The sequence below is a fragment of the Barbatula barbatula genome (assembly GCF_947034865.1).
Source record: "Barbatula barbatula genome assembly, chromosome: 21".
Classification (NCBI taxonomy): Eukaryota; Metazoa; Chordata; class Actinopteri; order Cypriniformes; family Nemacheilidae; genus Barbatula; species Barbatula barbatula.
This window is the reverse complement of record NC_136784.1, coordinates 4,572,346-4,595,048: the sequence shown is the minus strand read 5'-3', so window position 1 is coordinate 4,595,048 and position 22,703 is coordinate 4,572,346. Positions and strand designations below refer to the sequence as shown.

The window sequence follows — 22,703 nt, the reverse complement described above, 5'->3', positions numbered from 1 at the left end:
GAATATAGTAGGCCTATAGATTACTATTTTTGTGGGGACACATCAGAATTTGCATTTGGCCCTTACCTGTCCAGTCCCGTACACACACAAAATAAAAACAGGGTGTCAACTTGATGTGCTTTTTATATATATATATAATATTGGAGGAGTTTCTATTTTTCCCTTTTCTGCCAATTGCTGCTTTTTTTCTCAGTAATATTAAATACATTTTTAACGAATTTTAGTATACACCTTAAGATCAAAAGATTTTGAAAAAATGCACAGCATTTATTATATTAAAATAAATTGTAGATGAATTGGAATGGTCTAAAAAAGATGACCCATACTCAAAATTGGTACACAGTGTTTTTATTGGTCTTAACATTACATATCCTCTATACATACGTGTAGATGAGTCCTACTTCCATTAGCTTTTACATTTTTACACCAGTTTACTCTAATATTCAAAATACCTGTATTTCTAACAAAGCTACCTGGAAAAGTCGTTTTGCTATGACACCTGATTCTTAAGCATTTTTAAGCTCTTAGGACTGAAACCATTTCTGGAGCTCTTCTGCCCTTTTCTGAACGGTGGCACGCAAATTCTCGGTGGTCTTCTCAGCTTTCTCTTTGAGATCCTGCATTTGTGATTCCAGCTGATCTTTAATTTCTTCAGCCTGGCTCTTCAGCAGCTCTCCCAGAGTTGTCAGCTTGTCTTCGGCACGCTGAAGTATGTCCTCGAAGTACGGTTGAAGGCGATCCTTTATTTCCTCTACACTCTGAGCAGCGCGAGAGCGAAGTTCCTCAAAGAATGTTGACAATTTCCTTAAGATCAGACGATGAAGAATCAGTGACATTGTCCGATAGACGGTGAGATTTGGAAAGACAATTGTGTTTGTATTGATTACAAATGTCAGTTCTGAAGAGGTTCATGTAAAGACGAAACACTTTGTCATTTCACATTGATGTTCATTTAGATCATTTTTGGAAAACGTGAATTAGTTTTTATTTCTAATAACACAAAAACTCATAACTTGCTCTCCTTTTTTACATTAGACTTACTTGTTGATCTCCTGGGTGTCCTTGCTCAAACGTTTCTTTAGTTTTCGGATGTAAGCATTGAACCTGTTCTTGACTTCATCTGTGTTCTGCTCCACCATGATCTGAAGCTCCTGGGTATATTCAGTGACACGTTCCTTAGCTTCCTCCATGTGTGTGCGAAGTTTATTTGCCAGAAGTTGCAGGTCTTCTTTAAATTTCTGGGAAGTCTCCTGTGCATAGGGGGCTAGTTTGGTCTGCACATCTTCACTGTACATTTGCAGTTCCCTCATGATGTCAGAGATCAGTGTGCTGCAAATAATTAAAACTGTACTAAGTGATAAAAAATCTGATGTTTTTGTTCGGAAGTCAGTTTCCAGTATGATATATCGTGTCTTCATAAACAGCTTCATTTTTATGCTTTTTAGTTTTTAATGCTTTCACAGATCTCTGCCAACTGACAGATGTCTGAATTTCTTTATAGAAATAAAGGTTGTAGTTTTTACTAACTCTAATTCTCTGCTGATCTGGGTGTTCTGGATGCTGTCCCTCATCTCCTCAGCATTATTGGCCACATCGGATAGCCGGCTCATGAACCAGTCCACTTGCTCCTGCAAGGCCTTGTTTGGGTCATCATGGAGCAAGAAGCGCCCATTGCAGCCTACAGCACAGTGCACAATCTTTTTAGTTCATGAATATTGATAAATATAAATCTGCATGCTATATTTCTTTTTGCAAAGAAAGTCATGTGTAACATCTTGCATCCTAAAGAAAATATGACATTTTCAAACAATCTGTCAAGTATTGGATAATGCCAAAGATGATTTAATCCTAAATGATGTTTATATGCATTTAGAGTGGATAAATAGTTTAGAATTTGTTAAGGTCTGTTTAAATTCCTACCTGAAATAATGGCCAGAGCGAGGATTACAGTTGAAAACTTCATGCTTGTTTTAGACAGCACACCTGTACAAAACAAATGCAGAGTAGTTAAGAGCTGATTCAATGTTCTTATTTGTGAAAAATTTAAAGAAGTTGAGTTACCGGACAGAACCTTCAATGTTTTCTGTAAGGAGTGTTTTGAAACAGCTGATATATATATGACTGGATGGCGGTCAAGTGCTGTTATTGGTCATAGTGTGATGACGACTAAGAGATGAACTGGCAGCCTGTGTTCAAAGTTCTTTAGATGCTTTGCAGTTTGCTATATATGGTGGTATTTCATTCCACGTCACATGATTCCAAAAGGAAAAGATATAGTTCAAATCTGTTCTTTGTAAATTGGGTTGTAGAGATGATGCTCATTGGTGTAAAGATTTGTCTTTCCAACACAGGAATAGCAGGAGTAGAGTATCATATTTAAGCATTTTTTTATACAGCATTTAGGAAAATGGATTATCATAGAAGAGATAAAGGTGGTTGTAATTTGTAATTTGTTGAATTAACATGCAAATGTTAAATGTTAATATTTTATTATTATGCAACAACACGTCGCACACAATGTTATTAATACGACCCATTGTGTTGCACATGGATAAAGGACATCACATACTAGAAATCAAAGGTCAAAGCTCATCTCTCTCTATAAATTGTATTACTCCTTAATAATGACTGTTCACCACATTAGCGATTAGATTTCAAACTATTTTAGCATTTTAAAACAAGGTCTTATTTACTATCTTTAAACCCATATGTTACCCAAGTGTCTGTTCTGACATCTATTTTAGATGACTACTATTTAGAAAATGTTTTTTGTACTGGAACACAACCAACATATGTTAACACAGTTTATCAAGTCAAACTGCTACTGCCACGAGAAGCCTCTTATCTTGAGTATTTCACACGGACGTGTAGAGTTTGTGCAAGACAACCTTTTCTGACCTATGTACCACACATAACAGATCAATTGGAATTAAGCAATAATTTACAATAGGCTGTGTTGTATTGCATGACCACATGGCACAGCCTCGTCTCGAGTGCCTGTAGTTGTTTTATTAAATAATTGTTATACTGAAGAAAATACAGAAGACACAAATGTTTATTATATGTTTATTTATCTTTTGTAAAAATGAAAATAACAATTGGCTGTTAAAGTTGTGTTTTATATTAGAGAATAGTTCAGTGAAGAGGTCATAGATCATAAATAAAGCACCAAAGTCTTTATAAACCTTTTATAAAAGAAGGTTCATATACAGTAGGTTTGCAGCAACATGATTATCCTTTGCTAAATGAATTAAGAATTCGGCATGCTGGGGTAAAATCCCAGACAAGCCCTCTGACCTTTGGTGTGAAATATTTTCTGACATATAACATAATGTTTCTGACACCTGAATGGCCTGTGAAGAAATATGCCATTTCGGACAAAGACAGTAACATGATCAAATTCCGGACGGGATCATTGCCTTAAGATGTTATTGTCATTCAAACAACATCCTCTTGGTCTATAGATGCCACAGACTGTTTTTGAGATGAGCTTTACGTTTGTGGTTGCTTGTAAGGTCATTGGTTTGAATTTCTGACTCTTTAGGACTACTCTATTTACACAATGGCTGAAAATAAATCAATAAATCTTACTGAACCTTCTAATAGTATTTTCTTAAGAAATTGCTATTATATTGCATCTATGTGTGCTTTCCTTTGTGTCCTTTTGCATCTATTCCTTTTTTTTGTCTGGTAAAAATATGAACCACTCCTATTCAAAACTAGCAAGATTAACTTTAGTGTTATGCTTGATAAGCTGGTAAGGCAAAGGTAATAAAGTTTGGGTATTTTAAAAGAAGCATGGGTTAGCTTGACATTTTTATCAGACAGACATTTGTCTGACCAGATGAATGAGATGAGATCTTCTACAAGCATAGAACATATTCATCAAATCTAGGACGATTGCGTAAGAAACGGGAGCTTGATTAAATAAAATGGAGATGTTTTTGTATAGATAGGTTTTATTAAGATATACAAACATTTACGCACAGTGAACAAAGAAGAAGAATTGGTGCAACTGTAAATAAAGCAAGCTGTTGTTGCTTATTTAAACCAGAACGGTAACAAAAGCAGTGAAGTGTCCTTTCATTTTCAAAATGTCTCTAAAGAACGATTACTGCTTGTTGTTGACAAAAGATTCCCAGAGAGATGTTAACTGATTCTTCAGGTCCTGAGCATATGGATCCAGTTTGCTGATCAGCTCCTCTGTATTAATGCTCTTGTGAATCTCCTGACTTCTCTGGGCCAGCTGAGCATGGAAGCTTTGAGCTAATGGAGTCATGCTCATCTGAAAGTCCTGGAGGTGTTGGTCCAGTTTCTGCTTGAGCTCCTCGGTTTGGGGTCCCAACTCCATGAGATTTCTCTCCAGGCTTGCCTTCAAGTCTTCGGCCCCCTGGAGTAGTTTAGATCTCAGGGCTTCAGAGTTTAGGGTCTCTGCATATGGAGCCAAATCCTTCTTCATCTGCTCGACCTGCTTTTGAATATCTTCTCTAACCTCTTCATAATAAGGCTTGAGCTGGGACTGCACAGATGTCAGTTCCTGTTCCATACGCAGTTTCAGCTGATCTGCCTCCTGTGAAAGTTTGGCCAGCAGCTCTTGGGTCAGAGGAGTCACTTGTCCTCGAATGGTCAGGGTGTAGTCGTTTAAGGCATCTGCACTTTTAGAGATCCGGTCACTAAAAAGATAGAGATGTTTGTGTTTTCATAGTTTATTTTTTGTTTAATAGCCGGGTTATCATCTAATGTGATATTTGCTTACTTGATATCTTGTCCCAGTTCAGAATTTTTGATCATCTGCATTGTGTCCTCGGCTGTGAGGGTTGCCTGTGCGACATAATTCCAGAATGCATTTTTCACCAGCTCCATACTGGGCTCTGCTTGGTCCGGCCACATCATATTGGCATGACAACCTATTACATAAACCAGAATAACAATACAATTAACACAGGGTAAAATTATTACAATTCTGATAGTATCCTTCATTCAAAATGGACAAATGTACTCACCGCAGAAAGCTGTGATAACAAAAACTACAAGGACCTTCATGATTATGTGAAGTATGTGAAAAAAAGTATTATTAAATCCAAACAGTGTAAAGGGCTTCTGTTGTGCTCCTCCGTGTGTGAGTGTGAGAAGGTAGAAATGCTGTATATAAACAGATTGTAGTGTCTTGATAAGGCAGTAAAGTCCAGAAGGCAGTGTCCTGGTGTACACCGCCATGTCATCCATTCCACATCATGAAGATTATGAGCTGAACTGACCTGTGACTCATATTCCTACATACAGCAAATACTGTCTTAAACTGTCCTGTAAATTTAAAACAAAACTTTAAGGTCACGTAAAAAGTAGTAAAACTGCTTTTATTTAGAATCATACAAATAATAAGAATGCAACCAAATAATTATTAATAGTGTCCCAAATGTCAAACTGTGGCTGATCAATAATTTAAAACGACATATATTTTGACCACTAAATCTGAATGTTGGTTTCCAATTTAAGTACGGAAATGTGTCCTCCTCAACCACAAACTCAGAATAAAGCTATAATGTAAACTTAAAATGTATTATGGAAGAATAAAAATGCACATCACAATTTCGATTTCATTTTGAATTTATGTGCTTGGATAACATATTGCTACTCATTAGGTTGTCCTCAAGATAACAATTTACTTAAAAACCATTATGTACCTATCTAGCCATTCCACAAAGAAATCCTTTCAACATACAACTGTCATCTTATAGACGGTGTTGTCACTTGTCAGTCACGTAAAAGAGAAAACTGATATATGACCCCTGCACTTTTGACATAATGACCTAATTGCATTCCAGCATAGTAAGGAGACCATAATACTACAGTACTATATAGAAATCTAAATTACTTAAAACTACTCAACACCCTATTTATTTCACTTGTATTACAGTACGTAAATCAATACAATCTCGTTTTAAAAAAAATAGCAATTGCTAGTTGTCAATAATCAAATCTTTCAACAAAACACAGATTTTATCATCTGTTTAATTCAACAGAACAAAGCTACATGCAGCTAATACAGATAAAAAATAAAGTAATTTTACAGTACTATCACATAATCTTTTAGTTATTTCACTTCGGTTTTAGATACCGTTTGTATTCATGTGTATGTATGCGAGTGCTGATCCGCACGTATTCCTGCATGTGTCACGTAATGATTGGGAGTGATTGATGAGTCAGGAATTAAATGAGGGTCCATGTGGACTTTGTCAACTTCATCACAACACTTATCTGCATATAATTGGACCTATTTGGCTGCTATACATTAAAGTACACATAGAACAGCAGAGGAATAACAAACTAATAAAGGCACTTTATTTAAATATGTACCCATACAATAATAGAGATTCTCCAGCAAAGCATTTAAAATGATTGAAAATGAAGAAAAACACCCTGAATATTGCCTAGAGAAAACTAAACCAACCTAAAACCCAGATAAATAATTACATTTTCAAAACAGAAAATAATTTATAAAAGATTTTAATCATAACAAACAATAAAATAAAATAGAGTCATGATCCTTACATTTTTTTTCTATTGCATTCGTTTATCGTTGGCTTATACCTTATTCACTGGAATAATTTATTTTTGTTTACATGACAAGAATAACCAGGTTCAAACACAGAAAACAAACAACAAATATTTCTGTCGTTCATCTTCTTTTTGCCTTATAAGCAGCGGATGATGATGAATATGCCAGTAAGTCTTTACCATGTGACCAGTGACATCACAGGTCTGTAAACTGCAGCAATAACCACCGTGAGGGCAGGTTTAACCAAGGATGATGCCGAATCCGCACTTGAAAGTGTTTTTTCTATGATTAAGGAAAGCACAGAGGGCCAATGACAGAGGCAGGGGCTGTAACTTCTTTTCAAGAGTGGCTCCTACAACCCAATTACTGTCTAATGAACCTATAGGGAAAGAGGCAAAGTTAAAAAGCATAAACTTAATTGATTTCTTAAAGTCACATTCTGAAGCAGTAAAGGTTCTAGGTGTTATGGTCTACAGGTAATTTGTAAAAAGGAATTATATCATTATTCCGTTATTTAAAATGTTGCTTTGCAGCGTTCCTAGACTTCAAGCCCCCTTAGTTAGTAGTACTTGCCTTATAAAAATGTCTGAATATGACAATATCTCTGTGTACACACATTTGTGAGTGCCCAACAAACCTTTAAAGACCAGATGGGCATTGGGCACATCCAGCTGGTACCCCAATGATACACTTGTGTCCTGCATACGGGCACTTGCCTCAAACTCCACACCAACCTGCAACTAATACCCAAACATTTGTGTATATTATTAGCTGTTAAAATAATACAAGTTAGAAAGTGAATTTAAAACCACAGTTAAACATGTACCTGGTCATTGGCTTTGTGATAATATGATGCATGGCCTCCATCTCCTCCTAGTGTTAATGTGGCGATGCAGTTGCTACCTGTTTTAAGACATGAATTCAGAAAAGAATTACTTCCAATAACTTAACTTCTTCATTTAATTTCCTTTAACTTATTAAGTTTAGCAAAAACAACCTTTATCTTGCTGTAGCAGTACTATACATGTAAAAACTGCAAGGTTACATCCAAACCACTAGGTGTCAGTATATACGTTCAAGACGACTACCAGAACAGCATATCAATTCTGAGTGAACCTTTAATCCTGCCAGAGGTCATGTGTGCATTATTACAACAAGTCTCTTATCTTTCTGTATGTGTGTATACCTGTATATCTGCCGGCAAGAGACATGACTGTGCCCTCCTCTCCCGGCCGACGGTGGTACACCAGCTCCCCCCCTAATGCCAATGATGGAGTGACAGACTGAAGATAATGAGCAATAACAATTCCTGTAAGAGACAGTCAAAATAAATAATGGGAAAGTGAATCAAACCGATAATTAAGCATAAATAATGAGTAACAGCGGAGACAATTACCGGACCCCACCAGCACATCTGGGTTGCCAAAGGTCACCGCAGCAGTGAAATTTTCCCCTTTATATTCAGCATCTCCTTGCCAGTTAACAAACTTCTGCTGCTGTGTCTGATGGGGAACAGCATGAGATAATTGCAGATATGCATTGTTATATCATAATTAAGTAAACATAGCCTTGACTTTTCCACATACAGACCTGGAAGGCAAGTTTGGAGCGCACGCTCTCTGTGACCTGATAGATAATCTGAGCGTTTAGACTGCCCGTGTTGTCCATGTCACCGACAATGACAGGAAAGGCCTGAAAAAATGTATACTGTGAATATGATGAGATTCTTTCAATATCTGGTGATATTTCTAGAGTACAAATCCTAATGCTGCAATGGAATCCTAGAGAAGCATTAGTTTTGCACCAATGGACTCGGTTTGCTGAAATTTGAAGGTTTCTTCAGTAAACATATCCTTATCGCTAGGTAAGGAATTACCTCAGTGCCATGAGAGCGGAAGTGGCTTAGCTGGGTGAGATTTTAGTGGAAGTATGTCATCACCCTGCGTGAATAGACTATTGGAAAAAGCCCCATCTTCTGAATTCATCCCAAAGTGTTCCAGTGTAAACTACACACGTCAACTTAAAAGTGAATATGTGCATATGTTGGATAAAAACAGCAACGTGTTACCTCAGCTTGGCCTGTCTGCGTGGTTCCCACATAAGTAGCTCCAAATCTGTAACTGGAATCTCCCTCAGTGCTTAGCAATACTGTGTGGTTCACCTGTTAAACGACAAATGCCGATACTTACAACCAACCTGGCAAAGCTGAATATAACAAACAACCGCCAAGGATTTCAAGTAACAGGATAGATCAGCTTCACCAGTGAAAACTAACCTGAAAATGGTTGCTTAAGCCCTTGTTCAACATTAGTCTAACACCCTCCATTGGCATAGGAAAAACCTCTGAGGTAGAGAGAGACAGACAACAAGAACCAGGGTTAAGGGTTAAACTAGTATTCAGAATATAAAACTTTTAATGCACTAACTACCATGAACTAACGCTGAACATATTCTTCAATACAGAGGAGTAAATAGGTAATTATACAATAGATTTCAAACGTTTAGAGTCACTTATTTAAAGGAGTCATATGACACGGCTAAAACAGATATTATCGTTTGTTTGAGATGTAATGCAATGTGTATACACCATTTAAGGTTAAAAAAAATGCATGTATGTATCTCCTCTTTGCCCCGCATCTCAGAAACGGACAGATTGTGTGCTAAGCTCATCGCTCTTAAAAGCGAGGTGTGCTATGATTGGCCAGTTAACCAGTGCGTTGTGATTGGTTGAGTACTGCAAGCCAGTAAAGTCACGGAAATGTAGCGACTCTTCCCATATTTTGAACATCAGATTCCAAAGCAATTGTACTGACAGGTACGCCCACCTTACTTGCGTATACATATGGGCGGTCTTAGTCAAATCATCCCACAAACTGATGTAGATTTGTGGGGGTGTGGTTACACGAGGCGTTGCAGGCAAGTCTGGGTGAGCATTCGCTTTTAGATAGAATGCATATTATATTCTTTTTTGCAATTTTACATGTCTAATACATACATCATAACACACCAAAGACACAGAAAAACACGTATTCGCACCATATGACCCCTTTAATTTTGTTTGACACTTTTCGAATATAAGTAAACTCGTCAAAACCATAGAATAACCCCTAGAATCTGCTGAAATATTATTTTGTTTACCAACTCCTTGAAGTCTCACCCTGGGATGGTACAGATGGGTCAGCACTGAATGAGTTCCCATATATTCTGGGCTCTTTAAATGCTGCCTCTTCATTATTCAGTGATTGCTTATGAAATGTTAGTTTTGCAAGTTTGAACAGTTACATTTTTGCATGCAAAACTAATTACAGACATATGAGCATACACACTCAGAGATGTCTAAGGTCAATGAAAACGCGAGCCTAAACGTTTGAACGGAAGTGGGACATGTATAAAATTGCTGCTTGTTTAAATCGTCAACAGGACTGAAGACAATTGCATTATCTCTGACCTTTACATTTGCGATGGAACTCCTCAAAGGCTCCGGGATTTGGAAGGGGAGGCTCCTCTGTCTGGCTGCCGGCGATAGAGACCGGTGCCACGGATGGCATTGTGAATCCCGGTGGCACTGACACCAAGCCCGCTACGCCTGGCGCTGGTGGCGGTGTGCTCGGAGCACTGGCAGCCAACACACTGCCCATTCTGAAACAAAACTATAGTGGAGAGCACAGGATGGACGACAGCAATGACAATAAAATCTTTAATATTATTTAACAGGACTACTGCTTTACTCAAATAATACTAATCGCACTGCCGCTTTGTTAAAAAAACAACACATAGTTTCAGTTGAATGGACCAATTAGCTTGAAAGCTAACGGCACATGCGTCTGTTATTTACGATATACCCTACTTGGTAGGATGTAAAATAAATGTCGCGCAAATCTAACATCGATGACTGTCACTCGATGAAATTTCCGTGATGGATACTGTGAAATTATCTAGAAAAATCTCAGTGATATTGAATCAATGACAACTCACGTTGAGCTTCTCAGAGGACAATTCTCCCGGTTACAGAACCACGTGTTTCCTCTGCACACCGCCCACTTTCAAAGACGTTTCCGGACGAGCGAAAACCCCGGATGACTATTGGCTCGTTTACCTGCCAATCATCGCCTATAAACAGAGAAGGGCATCAGAGATAAAATGAATGAGTTTTTTTATAAACAAAATTCCTTAAAAAGATTGTATTTAAATGATCTTTATTTATTTGAATTTACTAGACGAAAACAATACTGTAGCATGTGGTAGTTGAGGTTGGTTGCAGGGTAAGATAATTACACTAAAACAGGTCATTACTGTGAAGGTCAAGGATTGACTGAAGGTCGGATGGGGTCAAACTGGTATAGAATTAGAACTCCAATCAAGAATACAGTATAATATAAATATAGTGTTAAGTTATGCATAAAGTAACAGATTGTTTATTTATTATTGCATCTGCTATTCAATTCAAAACAGAAACTCAAATGTAGACTCAAATGTAAATACACACCGTGTTCTTAGTTTAATAACTTTATTTTTCATTAACCATTTAAGTTTATGTATGCTACTGCATTTTAACCAAACTAGTCACAGATCGAATAGTTCACCCAAAACGAATTCTGTTGTCACTTACTCACCATCAAGTTGTTTCAAATCTGTATAAATGTCTTTGTTCTGATTAACACAGAGAACAATATTTGGAAGAAGAAAGCTTGTAACCTAACAGAATTCACTTGGTATTGAGAATGTTCACCAGAACAAATAAATGTATTAAGCAATTTTTTTCTACTATGGTTGTCAATGGTGGCCAAGAATTGTTTGGTAACAAGCATTCTTCCAAATATCTTTCGCCGTGTTCTTCAGAACAAAGCCATTTATACAGATTTTTAATTTTTTATTTTGGGGTTTATTTTTCCTTAAAGCAGTTGATATGGTCATCAGACTAGTTTTATAAAATAAAATGTAATAATGTAAAGTTTTAAACATACTTTTCATTTGTAGACAACAGTATAAAAGGACACAATGGCCCAGTTTCAGAGACACGGCTAAGCTTCAGCCAGGACTAGGCCTTAGTTAAATAAGGTGAATTTTATAAAAATGCTTTAGAAAAAACATTATTGGTGTGCATCTTGAGACAAAACAATGGCAAGGACATATATAAAGATATGTCAGGGCAATTTATTTGCAGTTAAGACAGCTCAAATTTTCATTTTAGTCTGGGACTAGTCTTAAGTCTAAGCATCACACACACAAACATCTTGTACAACTGTTGTGGATTGTGAAAATTAAACAAATTTCTATATATTAACTCAGAATGAACAGTATTTAAATCAGTCACTAAATCCAATTACCAAATCATTTGTGTTGCAGATAAAAGCTACAAGAGATAAAAACCAAATATAACATATGTAAAAGGCAACAGTGTCATTTACTTTGGTGTTAATGGTGTTAGCCTGGATACATTCTATTGCTTCAGTAAAGGCACAATGGTAAAACTTTAGTTGATGCTTCAGACATTCAGTTCGATCAGTACAGTAAATGGTCATTATGAATAGTAATATGTTTTAATAAATGATAACCCCTCGGTCTCACTCCCATATGTTTTTGTATTGTTTTGTACTGTATTTATATATATATATATATAATATATATATATATATACATACTGTGTTGTCTCTATGAACCTTTGTGTCTTGAATAAAAAGTTGATTGATTGATTGATTAGTATGTAATAAAACATAAATGAAATACTTTTGTACAAGTATTTAACAAGTGCTTATATGTTTCCAGAGGTTCAGTGAAGTTTTGAGCTCCCCATACACGGTGTTGTCATAATGTTTGCTGATAACTGACACGTCTTTCTTTTTTAAATCGTTTTTGTCAAGATTTTGTCAAGTTCTTCATTCCCTGTTTTTTATTGCACCCTAATGGACCATCAGGACTTTCCAAAGAACTCGTCTGATGGTCTAATTGAGCCCAGGCTGCCTATAAGCAGTAGATGGTTCCTCTTGCTGGAAGACTTCTCTGATTCGTTTCACACATATATCAGATGCTTCCTGGGTTTCTTTGGAGACCTGAACTAAGCTCAGAAAGCCATGAGGGAGGTCCTCAACCACACTGAGTGTTACTGGCTGATTCATATTCCTTAGCTTTTTGGCAAACATCACTGAATCATCCAACAGGGCATCCAAAGCAGAGGCCTAAGGAGAACAATCAAACAAATATAATAACCGTTTTAGCAATTTACAGATTTGTAAGCACCATTTTCATATCTTACCACTAGATGCACAGGCGGAAGGCCCTTGAGAAGGCTGTCTGGTGCAAGTAGAGGAGACACGAATGGGTTCCTCATTATTGGTGTGCAAGGCGTCTGTAAATCTACCAGACAACTGGAGCGGAGCGGCTCAAAGTTTTCTGGGTATTCTCTGGATTCCTGTGGCCTCTCTTCCGTGCGTGGAGCAGATGTTGAAATCCCATTGGATGGGGTGGTGGAAGAAGGTAATGATGGTTCTTTTTGTTCTGTTAAAGATAGAAACCAAGTGTTCGCTCTCTGGGTGATGCTGTTAAGCAACTTCATCGTATCATGTCCTAAAGCAGCCAGGGTGTCCAAATGCATTGCTGGTTTTATTGATTGACTGCCTGTACCTGCGAGAGAGAAAGACAGATAGGATAAAGAGAATTATGAGGGAAAGACAAAATAAGATGTGTAGGAGATTTCAGGTTGACATAAAGATCTATCTATTAACAGAATAGAAAGCACAAATCTCAGATATCTGGATCACAATTCTAGCCTAAAATAATCTAAAGATGATGAAAATTTATAAAAAAATGAAAAACTCACCAGCATAAGCATCAATGCATTTGTACAGCACACTCAAAGGTAACAGAGGATCTATCAACGTTAGCAGCCTGGATGGTGATGCATCTGTTGTTAGAAGAGTCGCTGGGTACGCTGCCACAATCCCATCAGGAACACGTACACCGTGAGATATCGACCTCATAGAGACGGTTATACACAAGTTCCCACCTGCACTGTCCCCCGCCAAACAAACACGCTCTGCAGTCGAGCCTGTGGAGCAAGATTTAGAGTCTTCGGGCCCGGTTGGCTTACACTTATGACATTCACTTATTTGCAGATATGTACAGTACTTTGGATGTAACTGGATTTTGGGTTGCAACTGAAACAATTGCTTGCATTATTTGACATATCCTAAAATCTGTGTTGTATAATAATTACAAGTTATAATGAACTATAAAGCTCGAACAAGTTATACTACCAAACTGATGTAATGCTAACTTGACAAGTGGTGGTTATTTAAAGCAGTGGTTCTTAAATTGGGGGACGTGGTTCCCTGGGGCCCAAGATGGATCATGGGGGCCACAGTTTTAGTGGCATTTTATGAAATATAAACGTTTATCACTCAGAAAAATATGCATCAGAAAAATAATACCACAGAGCAAAAGAAATGCTGATGTTCGGGCATTGTATAATGTAATGTTTTGGTTTAATTAAAATTGTATTTAAGACTACAAGTTTTTATTTAAAGGGCCCCCAAGCGATGCACCCTACACAAATGTGGGTCCTTAAAAACAAAAAAGTTTGAGAACCACTGATTTAAAGAGTCAGAGCATAGATCAAGTTGATCAAAAGAAGCTACTATGTACAGTATGTTATTATAATGACCCGGACATTCATTGTTTTTATCTGTATGTGTGTTCAAATTAAAGAGTGTGCTATACAAACCCAGCAAGTGGCAGTTTTTCAAAGCCCAACAGTAGGCGTAGAAACACTCTTCTAGAGCTCGGGGGAATGGGGCCTCTGGAGCCAGAGAGTAATCCACCGAGAGAACAGGCACGTTCAGATCCTTTGACCAGCTCTTCAGGTAATTCTACAAAAGGCGCATAAAATAAATAAACGTAAAAAAATGAGGTTAGACTATTTGAGCAAAGTGGCAATACATATATATATATACTGTATATATAAAATATCAGCTACACCTCGTGTGATTTTGAAGTTTGTGCAACAAAACCTCCTCCGTGGAAGTGTATGAGCAGACACGGAGAGAGAGGAGACGTCTGACGATTAAACGTGACGGGTAGAGATAACTGAGGTCCTTCAGGTCGAGAAAATGCCAAAAGTTCTGCACTGTCCTATGGAGAAATATTAAACGTTGTTTTGTGTTAAAAAAGTTCATTTAGTGGTTATCAATTAAAACATGAATTATTTTTCCAATTTATCCACAGCAGCAAGAATTTTAAAACCTGGTGCATTCCTAAAAAGTTATACAATTTAGCTCATTTATTTTCAGTAAAATACACACACCTGTCCTTGGCGGAGTGTGTGTGAGATCAGACGCATGTTGACTGGCCCCGGGCCCCAATGGGCAACTGGAGGCGGTACCGAGACTACGAGACTGGGGTCAGAGGCGAGTGGCAAACTCAAAGCTTCACCTGGGACAGTTAATGTTAGATTCACCTGCACCACATTGGAAGTAATTCTGCACAAACCCTTAATAGGTGAGAAAACAGAAGAGAGAAACGAGATAATAACTTTAAAGCTTTGAGCCATGACATGCTAATTCATAGAAATAAACAACACTTAAACCTCAAGTAAATATTTACTGTTACATTTTAGCCCTCCTGTAGAAGCACAGATATGCTTGTAAAGTACTTACTGATAACAACTCAGTCTCAGTTATGTTCCAAAAGCTTTTCCAAAACTGCATGTCTAAGTTTTGAGTGATGCGTTCAAACTCCGCCCCCCTCAGCTCAGGGTCCATCACATATTTGCCGGATGTGAAGAAAGAGAGAGCAGCTATGCCTGTAAGTTAACAGAACTTAAGTAACCAAAAACTGACTACATCACAATCTACATCAGCTTAAGCAAGAACGATTTTTGCGTTAGCAGTGCAAAGGTCACTGGTTTGAATCCCAGGGAACACCCAAACTGAAAAAACATATAGTAGGTCATGTGGGGAGTGGCTCTCGAAATGTAAATGCTTGGAAATTAATATTTCACTCTTGATATTATGTGCTGACACAGTTGCCAGCTCATTCACTACACTGACCTAGGCCAGTCTGCTGTTTCTTGTAGTTTTCACCAAAGGACACCATACTGATGACCACCGTCTGCAGAAACGGTCTGAGAGAAGGGGAGAACTTGGAGAAAAAGAAATATAGCCTGATGTTATGTTTCCGGAACAAATTTGCATTCTGCAGACCGCACACAACAGTGAAAGTCTAAATACAATCATGCATGCTAAAGTAGTTCCATAGCATCATAAAACAGTGAGAAAATCTGAACTATATTGCACTTAAACAGAAGTGTCTTTTCGAACCATGCAAATAATCATAATCTCACCTGGAAGCCCAAGCAGCGGCCATAGAAACAAGCCTTGTGCATGGAGATGTATTCTTGTGCAAATCTCTTACTCAGCCCCCCTTCCTCATGTGACAAGAGCTGCCCGTGGGCATTGTCATTTAACAAACCCTGTGCAAGATAAAGCAATGCCCGCAGCTGACACAGTGCACTACAGTACGCCTCCATTTCTGCTGCATTGTGCTCCATTCGAAAAAATGGCCCGCTGCAGTTTGAGGCGATGTAACGGGCTTTCTGGATGATGTGGGTGGTGCAGGAAAGCACAACCTGTGAGGAACATTAAAGTAAGAGAAAATGAAAGTAACAGTCAGTATTTATTCACTCTCATGTCATTCCAAACCCGTATGACATTTAATATAATCTGAAACAGGGGATTTTTTTATTCTGGCCACCCTTTATCATATTATATAAGAGAACAAGAACTAAAGCTCCATATGTTCAAAAATCCACTATAAAAGTAATCATTGTAAATATAATAAAAATTGTTTGTGCGGGACTTATTGTAATTTGTTCTTTTGCATTTTATAACCAAGAGTATTTACAATGTCTGATTAAAGCGATCATTGGCATGCAATGCATCAACTGAAACTCAATGAGAGGATTTTATCATACAACGTTGTTACCTTCACTAAGGTCCGAAATCCATTGCCGGGTGTCTCAGCATCTAAGTCAAAGTGGTGATATACAGAAGTAAAGCCAGTGATCAATGGTTCGACAGAACGGCCGTGTTCCTGAATCTGCCTCATCACTCCCAAAATACGATCGTTGTGGTCACCATGTGAAGAATCGGGGGATCCATTTAGAGCAATGATCACTTCCGAACATACGGCCTGCAACGCTGCAAATGCATCCTTATGGTCCATGTCTGAGGGGACTGACATAAGATGTCTTTACAACACCACTTCAACTGAATGTGACATGTGAAGGTGACAGAGCACAAGGACAAAACAAACAAACAATACAACGAACAAAGAACAAAACTCTGACAACAGCCAAACAATCTTGAATATAAACTATTGTGTACTGAAGGCTGACAAATACTCCCGGCCTGTGTCAACTGACACCATGACCATCATTGCATATTCCTGAAGCATCTAACCCCCTGCGTCATCGAGTCCAGAAAACAGTAGAAAAAACATGTCACTCACAACATTTAAAATGATATTAAGTGGTTTGAAGCGTGACACAAACTGCAGGGAAAAATCCCATTTTCCTCAAAGGATTTGATTATCCGATTCTTCACATCGATCCACTAGATTTTATTAACTAAACAAAAGACCCATTTTATAATTAGATACAGTAGCAAGTCAGTTGTGACCTGTAATGCATAAATTAAAGCAGTCACTTCGCCCTAGGAAAGGCAGAATTGTACATAGAAAAAAGGCTTCAGATTAAGGCTGATAAAGAAATGAATGATTCACAAACGGTATAAATTGCAGGCACTGTTTCGGGTAGTAAACATATCACCATTCCACAAACTTGCTGTGTTGAAGAAACATCTACAGACATTTTGGACTTTGAACTGTCCACCACGCAAGGGATTCTACTGGACTATCCACATGACAATATAACGTATGTGCAATATTACAAACAGTATTGGACATGGTATATAATATAATATAGTTTATACAAAATATAGAACAGAAGACTACAGAAGGACATGAATTAACAGTAAAAAATGAAATGTATAGGACAATGCGATGCAAGTCGCTTCGGATTAAAGTGTCTGTCAAATGCATACATGTAAATGTAAAAGGATCTGGCAACCCACTCTGAGCGACGCAGCACTTGTCAAAGAACTTGATATGCTGCTGTTCATTAACCTTTCAATGAGACGAAATAGATATCACGAAAAATATATTTTGCACTGTAGCCCTTCACTCAAATGCTGGTTGACTAGGAGACATGACGCCAAGCGCTCGCCAAAAAGTTTGACCTAAGCAAACTGAAAGCATAACGTTACCTCCTTACCTGTCACTTAAGTCCAATGCGTGCGACTGCGGCAGACCGATGAAAAAACAACCACATATCGAACAACACACTGTCCTTTATCGCCGCTGACACGCCTGCATTTTCCCGTAAAAACACAGCATTGTAGACGACGTCTTGTGTGTTGGCTGTAACTTGCTCGTCCCCTCTTCCTGACAAGAGGTGTTTTCTTGTTTATGAGGCGCTGCGCAGATTCCTCGAGCGTGTGACAACGGAATTCCGCGAGATCACGGCTTTCGAAGCGCTCTCGCGGTACTTTGATGACAAACGCCGATCGGTCTGCGCAGCGTCTCGTGAAGGTCAAAACATCTAAAGTTGCGACTAACCCGTAGCATCATGGGTACACGAGTCCCCATGGCACCATATGTACGCGAACTGCGCTGTTCTAGCTTTTAAGAAATGCAAACGTGTTTAGAGAAAAGTGGGTCTGAGTAGTAATACTTTTACCGGTTTTGAGCTCATCAATCAGGTTGATTGATAAATGTCACTTTTTTGTCTATGAATTGATGCAAACGTTATGAATGCTTTTACGTAATGGGCTGTAGTTCGTGTTTATCATCAGCATAGAAAATCATAAAATCCAGTAAAACTTTTTTGTGACAAATACATACATTATTTAATGACTTTTAAGGTCCACAGGGTGGCAGTCGTTGTCAACATGAATGATTTCTTTTAAATCTGATGATCAGCTAATGCCCTCAGCTGGTCAAAGAGGGAACTGCACCATCCCAGGAAAAGCATATGATTAAATGTATAGCTTGAATGCTATAGCTTTGAAAACACGGAAGAAACAACACTTTCATAGATAGATAGATAGATAGATAGATAGATAGATAGACAGACAGACAGACAGACAGACAGACAGACAGACAGACAGACAGACAGACAGACAGACAGACAGACAGACAGACAGACAGACAGACAGACAGACAGACAGATAGATTTTGAAACCCAAAATATAAATATGTACAAAACCTAAATAAAGAATAAACTGATGATAACTTGGACATTTTAAATAAAGACTACCAGTACATCCGTATTCAAACTAAACTACTGTCCATTAAAATGCAGTTCACCTTTTAGCCAAAGGAGGGCAGTTTTTTATAATCTGATCAAACACCTGTTGCCATGTGCGAACACACAGAATAATGAATTGATTGAGGTACATACATACAAAAATAGATCAAACACTCTTCAAAGCAGTCCAGTCCTTTCCAGCCGGTACCTAGTCCTATCCAACTGCATTCCAGCCGGTACCCAGTCCTGTCCAGGCAGCATTCCAGCCGGTGTCTTGGCCGGCACCCAGCACGGCCTCCAGTTCGGCACCCTGTCCCTGTCAAACAGGCCCCGGCCAAGTCCCCCGGGACTCCGCGCGCCCCCGAGCGCCCTCACGGAACAAAGACTCCCCCACCTAGCCCAAATCCCTTTGGACTCCCCCCATGGACTCATGTGTTCCCTCACCCCCATGTTTGTTGTTTTTAGTATGTCACCCCAACCCTTTTATTGTGGTTTCTTGATTGTCCTTGTTAATGTTTACCATGTTTTGTTGGATGTTGTCTGTTTCCCAGTCGGCCTTGTCTCGTTAGTCTGCTCCCTTGGTGAACGCCAGGGGGCATTCATTAAGGGGGGGGTTCTGTCATGGTTTTGCCCTTTTTTGTCTTGATTTCCTAGTCTAGTGGCAGAATCATGACAGAGCCACGTGTTTTGTGTGGAGTGAAACATTATTGTCAGTCATGACATAATATGCGTTCTCTCTGGTCTGGTCTGGTCTTTGGCCCCGCACCTCTCGTTCCTAGTCTAGATTTCCTAGTCTAGAATGTGTCTCATTACCCACACCTGCCCATTGTTATCTCCTTTGTTAATCTCCCTATTTAATGCCCTCATGTCTATTGTCCTGTGCTCGTTTGTTGTGCTATGAACTTTGCTGTTCCCTTTCCATGTGTTTACCTTACCCTGACCTGATCTGACCTGACCTTGACCTGACCTTGCCTGACTTGCCTTGCCCGTTGCCCACCCTATCGTGTTTGACGTTGTGTCGTGTTTTTAGTTAGTCTATTTTTGCCCCCCTTGTGGTAAGGGTTTTGTTTTAGATTCTTGTTTCGTCATAGTGTTCTAGTTCGTGTTTTTTTATAATCCTCATCGTGGGTCTTTGTTTTTGTGTTTTACTAAATCATTTTTAACCCCTTAACCGCTGCCTGCACTTGGGTTCTTCCCCACCACATCCCTGACACGCCCAGTGTTCGTACAGGTTTCGTACAGGTTTCGTAAAGTTTTTTCGAAGATGAAAAATCCCTACGTATTAACTTTTACCTTTATTGGACAAGTCTCTCGGAAAAGCATGCGGCATGTCCAGGCATCAACCAAGGAGAGCAAGAGAAGGAGCATGCGCACAAGTCACATTCACTTGTGGTTGGAGATCGTTTGAGATGAGATATACAAAAAGTGTCTGAGTATGTCCGTTTTAAGTGTAATTCTCAAATGTTTTCTTATAAACATCTTCATTTCCTAAGAATAAAAGGGCAGAGTTTGTCACTGATTGTAATTTGTCCATTTGTTACAAAAATGTTTGTGGAACAAGCACTTCACGGCTCATGTTCTTATATAAGCGTGTAATGTGTTAAACGGCAATAACGAATATTATACATAGATACTTAGAATATATACTTCTTTAGCCTATATGTAAGTCATTATATCAAAATTCATTATTGGCGAAAAAACACCACCAAATAAATGTAAAAATCTCTTACCTTTTGAGATTTTAAAGAAAACCCTGAAGGTATTCTAACTTGGCCTATAGATTATTTATACAGCAAGAAAGCCGTTTTTATAAACATATTTTCAGTTTTTTGGCTAAATTCTTTCACACAGCCTCTGTCTAGGAAACCATGTGCATATTTACGGACGAAATGTGTTCATGTTTATACCTTCAAACTGAATGTTCTGACACTCACTGAGGCGATCCCTGTGTGGGGAAAGAGAGACTGCACTGGGGACATTTTCACACTGAATGAAAGCTAAGGTTTAAGGTTAAGTGAAAACATCTCCCCCGTTCTTTGGCTGGTGCCCACATTGCCCATTGGATAATCCGGCCCTGATCACCGGTGACCCGATTTCGTCAAGGGGAAAGTCTGATTCCACAAGAATGCACCTCTGTGGCGTCCCACGAATGAGGCTGTTGCTCTAATGTTCTGCAGTGCAGTCGTGAGTCAGCAGAGCAGCAGACATACTGTACAGTGTGACACGGGTGCTGATACCGACACAACCTGTGATGTATTACTCATGACATGCATCTTGTATAGTCAGCTTACTGAAGTCATGAAAACTATTTCATTGTGCAATGTAAAGCAAATAAAAAAGAGTGAATAGACCTACTCAAAACATCAATGGGAAATATGATGCTACATGTGTACTCATTCTGGATACTTTATTTTTCCAACGACAAAAGACTGGACAATAAAAAAAAACAAAGGATCGATCAAACCACCTAGACAGACTTTCCCTGTATACGGCTTACAGTGTGGGATCTATCCATGTTTAAAAAATCACGAACACATTCACGTTAGGGTGCTTGTGCGGAATTTCAATACACATACAGTATAGACTTTTTTACTGTACAAACTGTATACTCCATCCCCTAACCCTCAATCAACCCTAGACCTGATCGGCACAATACCTGCATTTATAATTTCAAGTAAGCATCATTTAATATATTTCGCCAGCTAGTCGCCATTATTCCACATTCCGGTATTTATCATTCAGCTGACTTCTAGCAGTGTTTGACAACACAACACGCACTGTTTGATTACACTACTGACAGATTGAAAAGGAAATACACAAAACAAAAAAGACCATCACAGGAATACACATAATGGGTGTGTACTTGTATAAATAAAGGAAGAACATTTCTTCTGACCTTCTCTTAAATTGGCTGTAAAAAAGTACATCCCTACAGGTATGTAAATAATGGGTTGCTAGTTAAGGTCCGATCCCTGGTCCTGTAAAACTACCCATTTCATGAGATTTGTCAAAACAATAAATACAGCATGTCCTCAAACCTTCAAACAGAGGCTGAATGACAGAAGGTCAGGACACAGAATTCTGCTTAAAGGGACAGTTCACTCCAAAATGACAATTCTCTCATCATTTACTCACCCTTATGCCATTGCAAACACTGCCTTTCTTCTGCAGAAGAATTTTGGTAACCAAATAACATTGGCCACAATTGACTTCCATTGTGTGAGCACAAAATGGAGACATTTCTCAGAATATCTTCTTTTGAGAGTCATACACAAGTTTTGTACAACATGAGGGTGAATAAATGATGTGTGAATTGAGACGGTTTTTAGGTATGCTGTGCTGTCATCCCCCCTAGATGAGTTAGCAAGAAGTGATAAAAGGTCCTTTTGTTTCCTTTGTGTTCAATGAGGAAGTGACAAGCATTGCAAATGTGCCAATTAGAAATGTAGCTGTTTGGGCATGACACAGCCATTCTGTTTTTTAGATATTGGACTTTTATGGTGATGTTTAACATTCTTTCGCTGGGATTCGTCATACTGTACCTTTGAATCAAACAGAGGTTGACATGCCTTCAGGTTTCTACACAAACCTGGAGGTCAATTGGCTGCAGCACACTACAGTACATCAATTGTTTATTCTCTACCTTTTAAACACAAACCAACAAAGTCCCCTTGTTCTTCAACACCGTCTGTGGGTACTATCGAAGTGGTTTTATGGTGTGAGCGTCATTGTAATGTGCCTATGTGAAAATAAACGGTCTGAAAAAATTACGGAAAAGAAAAA

At 38.5% G+C, this 22,703-nt stretch overlaps 4 protein-coding genes across 5 annotated transcripts; all 4 read right to left on the bottom strand.

The window, feature by feature from the left end:
• Nucleotides 1-327: 327 nt before the first annotated feature.
• On the bottom strand, nucleotides 328-2,090 carry apoea (apolipoprotein Ea). The gene is made up of 5 exons (XM_079484999.1): nucleotides 2,072-2,090; nucleotides 1,921-1,983; nucleotides 1,528-1,678; nucleotides 1,042-1,329; nucleotides 328-804 (listed from the first exon to the last, which is right to left on the bottom strand). The coding sequence occupies exons 2-5, from the start codon at nucleotides 1,961-1,963 to the stop codon at nucleotides 525-527; spliced, it is 762 nt and encodes a 253-aa protein (XP_079341125.1). The 5' UTR covers nucleotides 1,964-1,983; nucleotides 2,072-2,090; the 3' UTR covers nucleotides 328-524.
• A 1,835-nt stretch (nucleotides 2,091-3,925) lies between these two features.
• On the bottom strand, nucleotides 3,926-5,196 carry apoa4a (apolipoprotein A-IV a). The gene is made up of 3 exons (XM_079485251.1): nucleotides 5,004-5,196; nucleotides 4,757-4,907; nucleotides 3,926-4,673 (listed from the first exon to the last, which is right to left on the bottom strand). Exons 1-3 carry the CDS (start codon nucleotides 5,041-5,043, stop codon nucleotides 4,112-4,114), a joined length of 753 nt encoding a protein of 250 aa, XP_079341377.1. The 5' UTR covers nucleotides 5,044-5,196; the 3' UTR covers nucleotides 3,926-4,111.
• A 149-nt stretch (nucleotides 5,197-5,345) lies between these two features.
• tomm40l (translocase of outer mitochondrial membrane 40 homolog, like) lies at nucleotides 5,346-10,617 on the bottom strand. The gene is made up of 10 exons (XM_079485250.1): nucleotides 10,535-10,617; nucleotides 10,008-10,209; nucleotides 8,835-8,902; nucleotides 8,628-8,720; nucleotides 8,150-8,251; nucleotides 7,956-8,061; nucleotides 7,746-7,868; nucleotides 7,386-7,462; nucleotides 7,197-7,299; nucleotides 5,346-6,938 (listed from the first exon to the last, which is right to left on the bottom strand). Exons 2-10 carry the CDS (start codon nucleotides 10,195-10,197, stop codon nucleotides 6,799-6,801), a joined length of 1,002 nt encoding a protein of 333 aa, XP_079341376.1. The 5' UTR covers nucleotides 10,198-10,209; nucleotides 10,535-10,617; the 3' UTR covers nucleotides 5,346-6,798.
• Nucleotides 10,618-12,361: 1,744 nt separating this feature from the next.
• Nucleotides 12,362-18,088, bottom strand: lipea (lipase, hormone-sensitive a). Of its 2 annotated transcripts, XM_079485654.1 has the most exons (11): nucleotides 17,886-18,088; nucleotides 16,538-16,788; nucleotides 15,897-16,181; nucleotides 15,604-15,694; nucleotides 15,211-15,356; nucleotides 14,859-15,044; nucleotides 14,534-14,686; nucleotides 14,280-14,424; nucleotides 13,377-13,604; nucleotides 12,813-13,180; nucleotides 12,362-12,735 (listed from the first exon to the last, which is right to left on the bottom strand). In XM_079485654.1, the coding sequence occupies exons 2-11, from the start codon at nucleotides 16,775-16,777 to the stop codon at nucleotides 12,502-12,504; spliced, it is 2,076 nt and encodes a 691-aa protein (XP_079341780.1). In that variant the 5' UTR covers nucleotides 16,778-16,788; nucleotides 17,886-18,088; the 3' UTR covers nucleotides 12,362-12,501. The 2 variants fall into 2 exon arrangements, with proteins under 2 accessions (XP_079341780.1, XP_079341779.1); XM_079485653.1 differs by lacking the exon at nucleotides 17,886-18,088 and having other exon boundaries at nucleotides 16,538-16,930.
• Between the last annotated feature and the right edge of the window lie 4,615 nt (nucleotides 18,089-22,703).